Source organism: Serinus canaria, chromosome Z (genome assembly GCF_022539315.1).
Source record: "Serinus canaria isolate serCan28SL12 chromosome Z, serCan2020, whole genome shotgun sequence".
NCBI lineage: Eukaryota > Metazoa > Chordata > Aves > Passeriformes > Fringillidae > Serinus > Serinus canaria.
Window position 1 is genome coordinate 6,636,964 of NC_066343.1, and position 12,923 is coordinate 6,649,886.

General features: G+C 42.5%; 1 protein-coding gene across 1 annotated transcript; it reads right to left on the reverse strand.

The window, feature by feature from the left end:
- Positions 1-1,045: 1,045 nt before the first annotated feature.
- PHAX (phosphorylated adaptor for RNA export) lies at positions 1,046-11,006 on the reverse strand. The gene is made up of 5 exons (XM_030237247.2): positions 10,856-11,006; positions 7,802-8,421; positions 5,859-5,979; positions 3,986-4,069; positions 1,046-2,947 (listed from the first exon to the last, which is right to left on the reverse strand). The coding sequence occupies exons 1-5, from the start codon at positions 10,949-10,951 to the stop codon at positions 2,678-2,680; spliced, it is 1,191 nt and encodes a 396-aa protein (XP_030093107.2). The 5' UTR covers positions 10,952-11,006; the 3' UTR covers positions 1,046-2,677.
- Positions 11,007-12,923: the final 1,917 nt, after the last annotated feature.

Here is a 12,923-nt window from a genome sequence, read left to right on the forward strand (position 1 = left end):
GATGCAAGGTAGCAAAAGGTCTTTGGTTATAAACAAGCTTTGTGTTTTCAGACCAAAGCACCTTTCCCTCAGTTTTTCAGCATCTTCTCTGGCTGTAACAGAGATGGCTCATTATGCTGGTATAGTTTATGGGATGGAGGGTGATGTTTGTACCAGCAGTACAGAGTCATTATTTCCAGCAAAAATAATGCCTCAACCATACTTACTCATCAGAAAAACCTGAAGAGCTTAAACCCCAACCTGTGCTGCTTGCATTTTTGTCTGCAGGACATCAGCTACCAAAATCTACATAGATCTGCTTCCAGACAAAAGACAGGCAGGGCTGCTCCCTGTGCAGGGATCAGCCCAAGAAGACTCAAGGTGATTAATTAGGAGCTGAGAGAGAAATTCTGTCTCAACTGCAGAACCACACAGAAACTGGTGCTGCTTAATGCAACCTGTTTGATACCAAACACAAAACTGCTGGTGGACCAAGCCTGAAGACTTGGCTGCTCATCATTTTGAACTGGCTTGGCTTTTGGAAGGACTCCACTGAAAGACAGGGAAAATAGAGAGCAACCACGAGGTAAGAAAAGGAAAGAAAGGGAGGAAACTGAAGCATGGAATCTGCTGAATTCGAAGGGATCATTCACTCCAGCTCCTGGCCCCAACAATCCCACCCTGTGTCTGACCAGAGCAGTGTCCAAACAACCCCTGAACTCTGTCAGGTTTGGTGTTGTTACCACTGCCCTGGGAAACCTGTTCCAGTGCCCAATCACCCTCTGGGGGAAGAAACTTTTCCTGATACCCAAACTAAACCTGAAAACCCTGACCCAGCCTCAGGTTTCAGGTCCTGTCACTGGTCAGCAGAGTGAAGAACTCAGTGCCTTCCTCTTCCCCTCCTGAGGATTTTGAAGACCCCAATGAGTTTTCCCTCAGTCTCCTCCAGCTGAACAGACCCTCAAAGTGCCCTCAGCCCCTAGGCCCCCTCTCCAGACCCCATCCCATCCTCACTGCCCTCTCCAATTGCTTAATCACCTTTTTGTTAAAGACAACACTTTACACATCATTTCAGTACCCCTTGCCTGGGAAATCAACGTTAGAAATATTAACATTAAAAAAATACACAGTGCAAATTACATAACGATAAAAAAGTTGCTTAAACCAACGTTACAATTTGCTGATTCTATCCAGAAAAGAGTTAAGACATATCCCCAAGCAATTCCCAAAACCAGGATGAAATGGTACAGTCTCAAAGCAATTAAACAGCACAAAACTCTGTTTCCCATACAGAAGTTACCAGTTTACTTTGACCATCACTGGTTAGGAAAATTAATGAAAAAATAAGAATTTTTGTAATTTCAGCACGAGCAACTACTACCAGCAAAGGCATGCTGCACATCTGATTAACTTTTTAACAATTGGGAGCTCTGACATGTGAATAGATAAAAAGCAGGAAAGTCCAAACCCAGGTTTAGTAAGGCAGGTAATGGAATGTGCTGTTATGTGTAAGAAATGTTTCTTCAAATGCTGCAATTCTTTAAATGCCAGCTCTTGGCTGTACCGGATTGTTCAATCTTATAAACATATTATGTGTTTTACTGACACACTTTCCTTCTGAAACTCAAATATGAACAAAATTTATGGGCAAAAGTTGGGCTGAAGAGTGTCTACTCACAAAAAAAGCCACAACTTATTAGTGACAAAATACTTTAGACATAGATATCAGTGTTGCACATGTTCTTTAGCTATATTAAAAACAATACTCAACATAAAAATTGTTTTCGGCTGAACTAACAAACTACACAGCAGTGTCCTGCATCAAGTAAGTAATAAAAAAAAATATCCCCTGCAAGAGTCAGCACAGAAAAACTCCAGATCTTCTGCAAGCTGCACATTATCTCACTGCACACAGGAGGAGGACAGAAAGAAGAACTGCAAGGTAAAGGATTTATATCTGCACGTACAGTCTACAGACCCTTGAAGGGAACACAGCTCAGTAAAATCTCAATACTCTCAAGGCTTTCAGTTACATTTGTCTGCAAACAAAAAGATCCATGGAACTTAGGTGTGTGTCTAATCACAAAAAATGTTTAGACAGAACAGATAGGAAGCTCAAGCCACCACTGGAATTCAAAGACTAAAAATACTGCAGAAATCTGAAGCATACATTGCTCAATACTGCTTATTTACAAGGTTGTTATTCAAAGGTCAATGACCACTAAAATTATTTCACAAACCAATCTGTTTTTACAGGTCTTAATCCTATAAATACTGTTTTTGTCAATACACTGCCACATTAATATATGATCACTTGTATCAAGACTAAAATTGTTCTTTCTGTTTATCTGTAGTAAAGAGCATTGCTCACCTGATGACTTTGTGTACTTCAGCAAATTAAATGAGAAGTATTTGGTTAAAACATAGCCTTAACTCCTAAACCTAACATGTGACTAAAAACACTTCCTAAGGTGACGCAGGGTTCTTATCTAGAAAAATCTTAACATTTTCTGAGGACTCAGCAAACTAGTAACAAGACAATTAAAAGTCTTTCATGCTGTTAAATTTAGCTAAGAATTACCTCCTGTTCTTCAGCATCAAGTATTACCCATGCTTTGAAAACAAGAAGCCACGGGATTACAAGAAAGCCTCATTTAACATGTTTTTATAGAGACTCTGCTATCAAGAATATTAGTAACTAGAAGATCTCCAAATCGTGGGCATTATCAATTTCAATAGTATCCTCAGGTTCCATCTTTGCCTCGTGGTGCCCTTCCTGCAGGTCATCCAGGGAAGCCAGGGCCTCGTTTGTGTCACTGGCAAAAGTCTCACGAGATGCATCATCATATTCCTGCAGGTTAAGCCCCTTGATGGCCTTCTTCATCTTCTTCCCCAGAACCTGTATTCTCCTCTTCTTGGCAGCTTTTTTGTTTTCATACTCCTTCTGGTTTTCCAGATAGAATATTTCCTTGAAAGAAAACAAGTAAACAACAAAACATATTTGCATATTCATTTTACTGGTATTTCCTAAAAAAAAAAATAGTGAAGTAATAAAAAGAAAATACTACAAATACTGGTCAATATTTAACTAAGCTACTTGTTATTGAGAGCAGAAGTGTGAGAAAAGACTGCACTTAAGAAAAAGGGGTAGAACAGAAAATTTACTTTCTAATAGTGTAAAGTGATCAGCCTTGCAACTCCTAATTTTTTTTTTCTGACCACTGCAAGCTATGAAAGGATGTTTATTTTCCTGTCTCTTTTTTTTTTGTTCAAACAATCTCAATGTTGACACAAAGTTGACTTTTTTCTCAATTCCCAGTATCAGACTGTAAAAGGGTTTATAAAACTACCTGTACCCACCTAGAAGCAAAATAAAAAAAAATAAAATAAAAACTTTTAAAATAAAGTAGCATATGCCACCAAAAAAAAAAGTTGGTATTTTCTTCACTAAGTTAAAAGATCTCAGAGAAATAGTATTTACAAGCTTACAAAACTGATTTAAAGAGCACCACAGATGAGCCCAGTGAGCAATTCAGATAAGGTTCAGACTATCAACTGGTTTAATGAGAAATTCTGCCTGGTGCCACAGCTGGAGTATACAGGACAAAAATATTCCCCTGGGAGACCTGCATTCAGTGCATGCACAATGACACAAAGCTCCAAGGGGAGAAATGCAACGTGGACAGCTTTGCTGGAAAGAATACAAATCTACAAACCAGGAAAATCTAACATTTACCTCTGCCAGACTCTACAACCTCATCTTCCTCAACAGGTTTTTGTGACTGGCAACATGCAAAAGTGAGTTCTCTCTGCTTAGAGCTGATAGCAATTCAACATTTTTTGAGTAGATCTTTTATCTTTTGCCTGTCTTTTGAATGTGAAAGCCTGGTTTCAATGGAATAAACAGTTACATTTATTAGAAGTTAGAGAGTTTCAGTCGTGACATTTCTAGTAGGAAGAAAAAAACCCAAATGAGAATGTACATTTGGAATCCTGACATTTTTACCTTGATTTTTTCTTCTTTGATGCTTGGTGTGTTCTTCAGCAGGTTTAAATAAACACCCCCAGGTGTTCTTCTCCTGGTGCCATTCTTAATAGGGAGAGAGGAAATTAGGAATAGCAAGCTTAATGCTAAGTGTTGGAAAAAAAAATAGCCTCTAAGGGAACACTCAATGTTGAGGCAGAATAAAGCCAATTTAAGTTCTGGTATGTCAAATAGCAGATGAAAATAACCTTGGCTATGTCTCATTTGTGACTGAGTTAGTCATATGAAGGTCAACAATCAGCCTGCTAAATCTGGACAGAAAAATAATGAAGTTACAAAAAAATTCCCTTAGAATATAATGGTAAATTTTTTAAACCACACACTAAACCTGATTTTGATACAGATGAAACAAAATACAACTAATATTCTAACTACTATCACAGTTATCTGCAACAAGTTATGTACTAGGTTAAACACTCAGAGCATTCCTAACACATAAGCTCAGTAAAATCTCTAAAACAAATCTAACAAAATTATGTTCATCCAGAGTTTTTTTTATCGTTTTCTGTGCTCAGAAATGCTACAACTTGCAAAATGCTGCAGGATTTTGCATTTCTATTGAAAGCACAGGAAACACACCCTGTACTTTAAAATTCCTCCCCACCACGTTTGACACAGAAGTTTTCAGTACAGCAACAGCAGTGCCTGGAATGGGCATAGCTTTGAAACCTCTGTAAATTATAAGTGCTAATTATTATTATTATCATTCAATTAAAATTTGCAGTATAAAACACTGCTTTCACTCCAGTAAAAACTGGATGATACTGGTGCAAAGTGTGATGCTTTCCTGATAAATAATGTACTATATAATCTAAAAATTCCAAGAAGAGGGATGGTCAGGTTTTAAGTAGGCTCTTGAAACAGCACATGTGAACATCTTTTTATCACCTGCATTTCATGGTGCCTTTTGTGATCTGCCTTCTTTCAAAGAGTGTACTCTGATCTGCTCCCAAAGCAACCCTTCCCACTCCTCCTCTGTGAAACACTTTTTAATTTCAAGACAACAGAATGCTTCTAACACAACTAGCTAGCTGGAATTTATTGCCTTTTCTTTTTTGAAGGAGGGAGGTGGTGGTTTTGGTTTTTTTTTTAATTTATTTGGTTGGGTTTTTTTTTTTGATTGTGTTTTCCCTACTTTATTTTGCCTCCTCTCTACTTCCAAGTGATGAAACTTAAAAATTGTAATCAAGTGAAAGCAATTCCTCATTCTTACCCTTACACTTTTTCCTCACCCACAGCTTTTCTTACCCACTGTGTTTTTAGCACTGGGGATCATTATTTAACAAGAACAGTAACAGACCAAAAATGGACAACTTAACCAAGGAATACAGAGTTTTTTATCACTATTTTTAACAGAAATCAGTGCTCAGTTTTGCTCTGCTGATACACAAGCCAGTGGGTCCCGAATAAAGCTAAGTTTCTCTTTTGGGAGTTATTCTGAAAATGGGATATTTGGAAATGCTGGTTTTTATTCAAACCTGAGATTCCTTCATCCTCAAGGATGAGGGAAAGATTCCAAGGAGAGCCACAGTAAGAGACACAGCATTATCCCTGCAAATCAGACACCAATCTCAGCACAAGAACCTGGGTAATTTCCAGGTTCATCATTCCCCTTATTGTTTGCTCAAATCCTGCGGGAAGGTTACACGGATCATTTTTTTAGGGGTTACACAAGTTATTTTTTTATGTTTATTAGGGGAGTCACATGGCAAGGGAAGGCCATAAAACTCCAGGAGAACCTGTGAAGCAGGAGAGACTTGTGTAAAAATTCTACAATTAAAGAGCTGTTGCCCTGCCCATCCCTGGCAAACCCACAGGGTGACATTTTCCTTACCACGATGAACAGTCCCCCATTCTGCTCTACTTCAGCTGTTTCCATCAGCAGCTCGATGGCTTTTCTCTTCCCAATTATTTTCACTACTCGAGCAATTAAGTCTTTCTTTGGCTCACAAAGTCTGAACAGAGAGGGAGGGAAAAAAAAAAAAAGAAAAAAAAAAAGAGGCACATTTATTGTCAGGAAAATTCCTTGAGTTTAACTGACTGTGGAACTTCCACAATGAGTAATTCATTTTGTGCTGAAGATTTGTTCAAATGTGTTTAAATGGTTTATTGAATCAGATTTCAAAATACTGAGCTTCTGAAGCATGTTTTTTCCCTGAAGCAAGCATTTTTAAAACTTGTTTCAATGAAAATGCCTTGAGTGGTTATTTTCCTCCTATTGATGTGTAAAATATCAAACCAAATATGAAACTGCAAAGACCTGCATAAACCTCTGAAATCAAAATATAAAAGCTTCTTCTGCATTTAACAGTTAAAATTAACTTTTTACAGTTAAATCAGCAACTGGAGAAAACAGGAAGTATAAAAGTTCCCCTGTATCATGTGCCATTTCAGTCAAACCTACATAACAAAGAAGAAATCAGTTTATGGACTGATCTACCATAATCTATAAAAAGCAAACAAAACAACAAAAAAATTACACTACAACCAGAACTATATTGATACAGCTCAGTGCCATGGCTACTACAATTAGGACAATCCTAATTTTCTATTTGTAGAAGAAAAATTTTGTCTATTTCAATGAAGCTTAATAGAACAAAAAGGAGTTTATTGCAAGAAATATGTTTTAACTTTTCAAATTAAGAAATGAGGAACTACCCAGAACGATTAATAGCATTAATAACTAATTGCTGTAGTATTACCAGATTCCGAAGTAATACCACATGTATAAAACCAACTATGACAAATAACCCAAGTTTTATTTAAATGTCAAGCTAAGTGTCAGTAAATCTCCTAAGTCTTGTTTCCCATTTAACATAATTTTCTTCCCTTGCACCATTAAAAGAGGAGTGTGGCAGTTTAACTCCATCCAAAACACTGCACTGTCCAAGTTATCTACAGTTTCAAAGGTTTAGAGCAGATTTCTGTGATGACCACAGCATGTGTGCATTACTGTCAAACTTGAAACAATCACTGGGTATTCCCAAAAAAAGCCACCTCTAAATCTGTATTATGAGAAGCAGTATTTTTCCTTGCCCTCTTCCTAAAGGAAGAAGCAGTATTTTTCCTCGCCCTCTTCCTAAATAAACCCTAGTGGCTCTGTAAATATAAGGATAAAAAATTAAAGAAACAGGTAGTATTATTTGGATGTTTCTGCAAGATCACCAGCCACAGAGAAGCATTTTTATCCCAGGATTTTGGAAATGCTTTTTGTGATCCTTTATGCCTTGAGAAGGCCGACCTAGAGCAGAGTCTAGACTGAGTTAAAGAATAAAGTAGGGATTTATTAAAAGGCCTCAGTGGATCCCCTTGGGCAGCACAAGAGCCCAGCCAGGGCTACACCCCGGGTGAACCCAAAATGGTGACAAAAATGGACAACCAGTCACAGGGTCTCTCACTTTTCTAAGTTTTGATCCACTTGCATATTGGAGTTCATTGTCCCATTCCAGTTTTAGCCCGTGCAGTCCCATCCTGCTTGTTTTTCTCTCTTCATTCCACTGTTGTTTGTGCTCTTGGGCCTAAGATTTGGATCATCTGTCCTTGGTCCCAATCTAGAGCAGGAATTGTTTTGTCTCCCTACTCTGTGAAGAGAGCTTAGCATCCCCTAATATGAAGCTCATAAGTACACACTAAAGCACCATATAATCTGAAAAATATAAAAGCTAAAACCCAATGCATCAATCTGGTGTGATACCTCATTTAGCAACAGGGGAACTTCTCCCCCTTCCTTCTAGGAACCGCCAATATTTAGTGAAGATGCACCATTATTTAACTCACCGATAAGCAATTTCATCTGCCACTTTTTCCTCTGAATCTTCCTCTGTGATCTCATACCTTCCCTTGTATTTCATCTCCTGCCTTTCCCCCAGTCTGTCTTTCACGGGCCGCTTCCGTTTCAGGAAGCCCTGCCCGTTTTCCTCCTCTGCTGGCAATGTCTTCTTGTCATCGTGCATGTATTCATCCAGCTCCTTATCCAAAGTCTCTGCCTCCTTCTGCTGGGCTTCCTTCATCAGCTTTTTAGCCAGCAGGTAGTTGTAAGTCTCAGACTGCCTGCTCCTGTCAATTGAACCGTCCATGCCCAGAATCCCAAGCTCAGTTGCCACCGCATCCTGGTTCTGCTCCTGGAGCACGGCGCCCCAGATGTTGTTGACCTTCTTCCCGCGCAGAGCAGTCTGTTTTTGGTGGCTCTGGCTGAGCTGGAAGGGCTCGGGTTTGGCAGGGGAGAAGTTGAAGCATTTCTGCCTCTTTCGCTTCCACAGGCAGCTGTCATCGTCGGAGTCGGAGCCGCTCTCCTCGCTGGAGTCCAGGCTCTTGGTGGTCCTGTAAGGAACACTGGGAGCACAGGATGAGAGGCTGCTCTGGAAGGGCCGGCAGGAATCACTGCCAGTGTGCAGCTTCTGGAATTAAAAAGGGAATTGAAACACATTATTCATGAAAATTAGAAGAGCTGTCATGTTGTCGATTAGCTAAATGACATAATTCTGTCCCTTGTGGCCATGCAGATCTCCATGAGCATCTCCTGAGCCACAGCACAGGAGCATCCTTTGAAACTGCTGTATTTTGAGTGCCTGAGCATGAAATAGAGCATGACTGACACAGAAACACGTCAGGAGCTGCTCTTCCCCTCCAGGCAAACTTTGCTGAGCAAAAATTATTACAGAACTGGAAAAGTGGTGAATATGCGCAAACTGGGCAAGATGCACAGCAGGCTCTAAGAACAGTAAAATACCAGAACAACACAGCAACCGACCAGAGCTTTGTGTAACATCAGAAAAGTTAATAATCTCTCTGCAGTTTTAAATAAGAAGACCAAATGACCAAAAATAAACCCCAAAAGCAAACCTACAAAATTGGGACGGTGCTCGGACTCAGATTGTTCTGTGATCCTGTCTCAGTCAAGACAGCACATGACCAATTTGGGGACAGCAGAACCTTTAAAGAATCACCCAGCTTTCCTCCTTTAAACCAACAAGACACCATGGATTAACTATGTCTCATGAATTAGAACAAATACCCCCCACCAAAAAATCATTCCACTTATATACAAATACTCCTAATTCCAGTTATTCCCTGACTGATTTCTTATCATAAAGTTATATGCTGTCCCATTATCTTTCAAAATAAGATCTCTTCCTTCAATTTCAGGTGAAATGAAAATTCTTTCTTTAGTCTTACTGTTTTCATTGACACGGTGCCATTTCTTCTTTCTCCAGACAGGAAAAGGGAAGTATTCAACTTACTGTGTTATGAAATACAAACTTTTAACTTCAAGTGTAATGCAAAAACCTCAAACACAGCATAAATTAAAAAAGACTGAAGATTTCCATAAGAAACTTCTTTTGCAGTTAATTTCTCAGAACAATATCGCAAAGAACAAAATAGCTGGAGAAAACAAAATTCCTTACACATACAGTGTCACACACTGATCTCTGAAATCTTTGTCTGTACACTGCCGTGAATACCTCACACTCAGAACAAATTCCTCACAGAATGAATTCCTCATACCCTCTGCACGTCACAGACTGGTTTGGATTGGGAGGGACCTTAAATCCCACGCAGTGCCACCCCTGCCATGGCAGAGACACCTTCCCCTGTCCCAGGCTGCTCAAGCCCCAATGTCCCGAGACAGAGTAGAAATTTTCCAGGATAGAAATCCATTTGATTTAGGTGAAATGTACATCTTTGAATTAAGTCTGTAGCTGCTTGCTGTTTAGTTGGACTGCCTGTTCTCTTGAATGGCCTGTGCTTGGAAGGACTGCTTCAGCAGAAGGACAAGAGATGAGGGAGGAGAGGAGCAGACAGGGCAAGGCAACCTGACCCAAGAGTTCCGTCTGAAGAATTAGTAGCAAGTGTCACATGAAATCAGTAGAATGAATATATATGAACCTTTTGTGAAACTGTATGCATATGGATTTGAGAGGGGGATAAGAAGGGACCTGAAGTTCCCAGAGGTACGCATGTCATTTTAGTGGAACGATTCCCACGTGCATGCAGCGCTGTAATAAACATACCGGCTTTACAGCTTTCACAAAGCTGTGGAGTTTTGTTTTTCTCCGAAAAACATTCCAACCTGGCCTTGGGCACTGCCAGGGATCCAGGCCCTGCCCACCCTGCCAGGGAACAATTCCTCAGTGCCAAGGTCCCAGCCAGCCCTGCCCTCTGGCCCTGGGAGCCATTCCCTGGGGCTGTCCCTGCAGCCCTTGGCAATTGTCTCTGTCCCTCTTTGCTGCAGCCCCTTCAGGCCCTGCGAGGCCACCCTGAGCTCAGCCCAAAGCTTCTCCTGCCCGGGGGAGCAGTGCCAGCTGTGCCAGCCTTGGCTGCCAGCAGAGCTGCTCCATCCATCCCTCTGCCCATCCTGGAGCTTCCTCTGGCCTGGCTGCAGCAGCTCCAGCTCCTTCCTGGGCTGGGGACTTCGGGCTGGTGGCGGAGGGGACATAACGCGACACAGGGAGATTCGGGGACAGCGCTTGCCTCTCTACCCGGACACAGAGAGCCGCGGGGTGCTGGGGCTGGCAGCGCTCGGGGCTCTCCGGCGCGGTCACACCGCGGCTGGCCCTCACTGTCGCCGCTGTCCCCATTGTTCCCGCTCGCGCCACGCGCCCGGCGCGGCAGCGGCTCCGCGGGGAGGCCCCGGCGGTACCGGCTCAGGGACAGCCAGCAGCGCAGCGACAGCCCTGCCAGCAGCCCCGGGAGAGGCCACCAAGCCCTGGGAGAAGCCCCCGGGCCAGGAACGAGGGCCCGACGCCGGCGAAGCCCCCCGAGGCGCGGCCTCCGCGGCCTTCCCGTCCCGCACCCCCCCGGCCCGGCGGTCCGGCGGCTGCCCACCCTCACCTGTCCAGGGGAACCGGCGCCGGGCATGTCCGAGTCGGAGCCGGAGAGCTCGCCGTCCTCCACGTCGCCATCCATGCCCCGCAGCTCCTGCGCCATGTCCCGGCGGAAGGGCGGAGCGCGATGGCGGGGCGGGACAGCGCGTCCGTCCGGGGCCGGGCCGGCCGCAGCTCCTCCTTCCCGGCTCCTGCCCTCTGGAAGTGCTTCATGAGGAAAGTAAGGAGGGTATTATCGGCCTCACAGCGTGCCCCAGGCGGCTTGTGGGGTCCTGGGATGCTCGGCACAAGCGTTGCGGGGTGTGGGATGCTGTGAGTTTGCCTCAAGCCGAGCGCTCTTTGGGGTGGAACCTCGGTGTGCTTTCAAGCCGGATCAGAAGAAAGGAGGTTCATTCTCGTCAGTGACACAGGCAGCAGATGCATCCCGTAGTCAGGGGCATCCTGGAACAGGTAAGCTTTAAGGGTGTGGTAAATAAAGGTGTGGAGAAGACAAGGCTACGAAGGAATTAATTAATGCGTGTAAATGTCTCCAAGGCAGTTCTTGGGGGATGGTGCCAGAATCAGTGATGCCCAGTGACAAGACGAGGAGCAATAAACTAAACCACAACAAGTTCCACCCCAGCAGGAGGAAGAAGTTCTTTCCATAAAGGGGCAGAGCACTGGAATGGCTTCCCAGAAAAGTTGTGGACCATCCCCCTCTAGAAGCATCCCAAATCCACCTGGATGTGTTCCTGTGTCACCTGGTGACCCAGCCTGGCCGGGGGCTGTACTGGATAAGCTCCAGAGATGCCTTCCAGCCCCAACCATTCTGTGTTTCTGTATTAGAAGAACAAAGAGCACTTAGCATCCCCCACTCGAGGACATCTGGGAACTAAGAAGCTTTAAGCTGATGGTATTATTGCATGGTAATACCAGTGGTCAAGGTATTATTAATTACTGATTGAGAAAAACCAAATCCAAGCAGATGCCTCATAATTCTTCAGCACATACCAGCTGCTGGATAGGTACATTTTAACAAAAATAAAACAGCACAGTTGATAAATCACTCCTACTGGAAACATCTTGACTCCAGGAAAACAAACGCAGCTCTAATTTTCTTGGGAAGAGTTACATCACAGCTAGGCATTTAAGGTCTTGGTGATGCAGCCCTGAATACCCAATAAATTTAAGAGTGCAGTTTTTCACTCCCACCATTAACGGGCCCATGCATGGATGCTGTTTTTCCTTTATGCATTTTATACAGTCTTACCTGAGGGCTGCAAACCATCACTGCCTCATTCAAAATCCCTGTTGTGGTCTAATTGGATTTTCAGTGCTTGGACACTTAACTGCAATGAAAATTGCTAGAAGCTACTTCTCATTAACAATTAGCCATTCTCATTATGAGTTATCCAGTCAGGCCTTTGACATTTTTCTGCACCTTAGAATGGGTACTTTCCTTAAAAATTTCACTCCTGGACTTAAATTTCCTATTGTCTTGACTTAGAAAAGGCACAAAGCTGAAGAAAGAACAGGAACAGTTAAAGCTTCCCTGTTTGATCCCTTGGGATACTCATGTTGCAGTCCTTCAGAATAATACAAGAAACTCAGTGAAAATGAGATAAATTATAATGTTCTTCTTTCTGTGATGTTCTCACCTCATTTCCCATTGTGTTTAATGATGCACTGGACACATCTTGTTCTGCCAAAAAGCTGATTTTCATCTTGCAATTAAGTCATATCTGTGGGATTTCACTGGGTTACAGAGAGTTCCTGGGCTGAAGTTAAGGGGAACTGTGGAACAGGGAAAATATAATCCTCCAGTAACTCACATGAAGGATTTCTCTGTGCCAGCATATGTACATGGCATTGAGCAAAAACCACAAAACAGCCATCACAACTTCCAGTTTAAGTTCAGAACAATAATTCATTTGGGCACTTCTTAAAATATCCAGAAGCAGGCCCAGTAAGATAAATCAGATAACAGTAGAATTTACTCAAAAATCTGGATTTCCTAAGTGAATATTGGGTATTGAGACATGTACTCCCATCTGCATCTTTAATGCAGGCTCAGCTGTAAAGATTTTGTTTTCTCA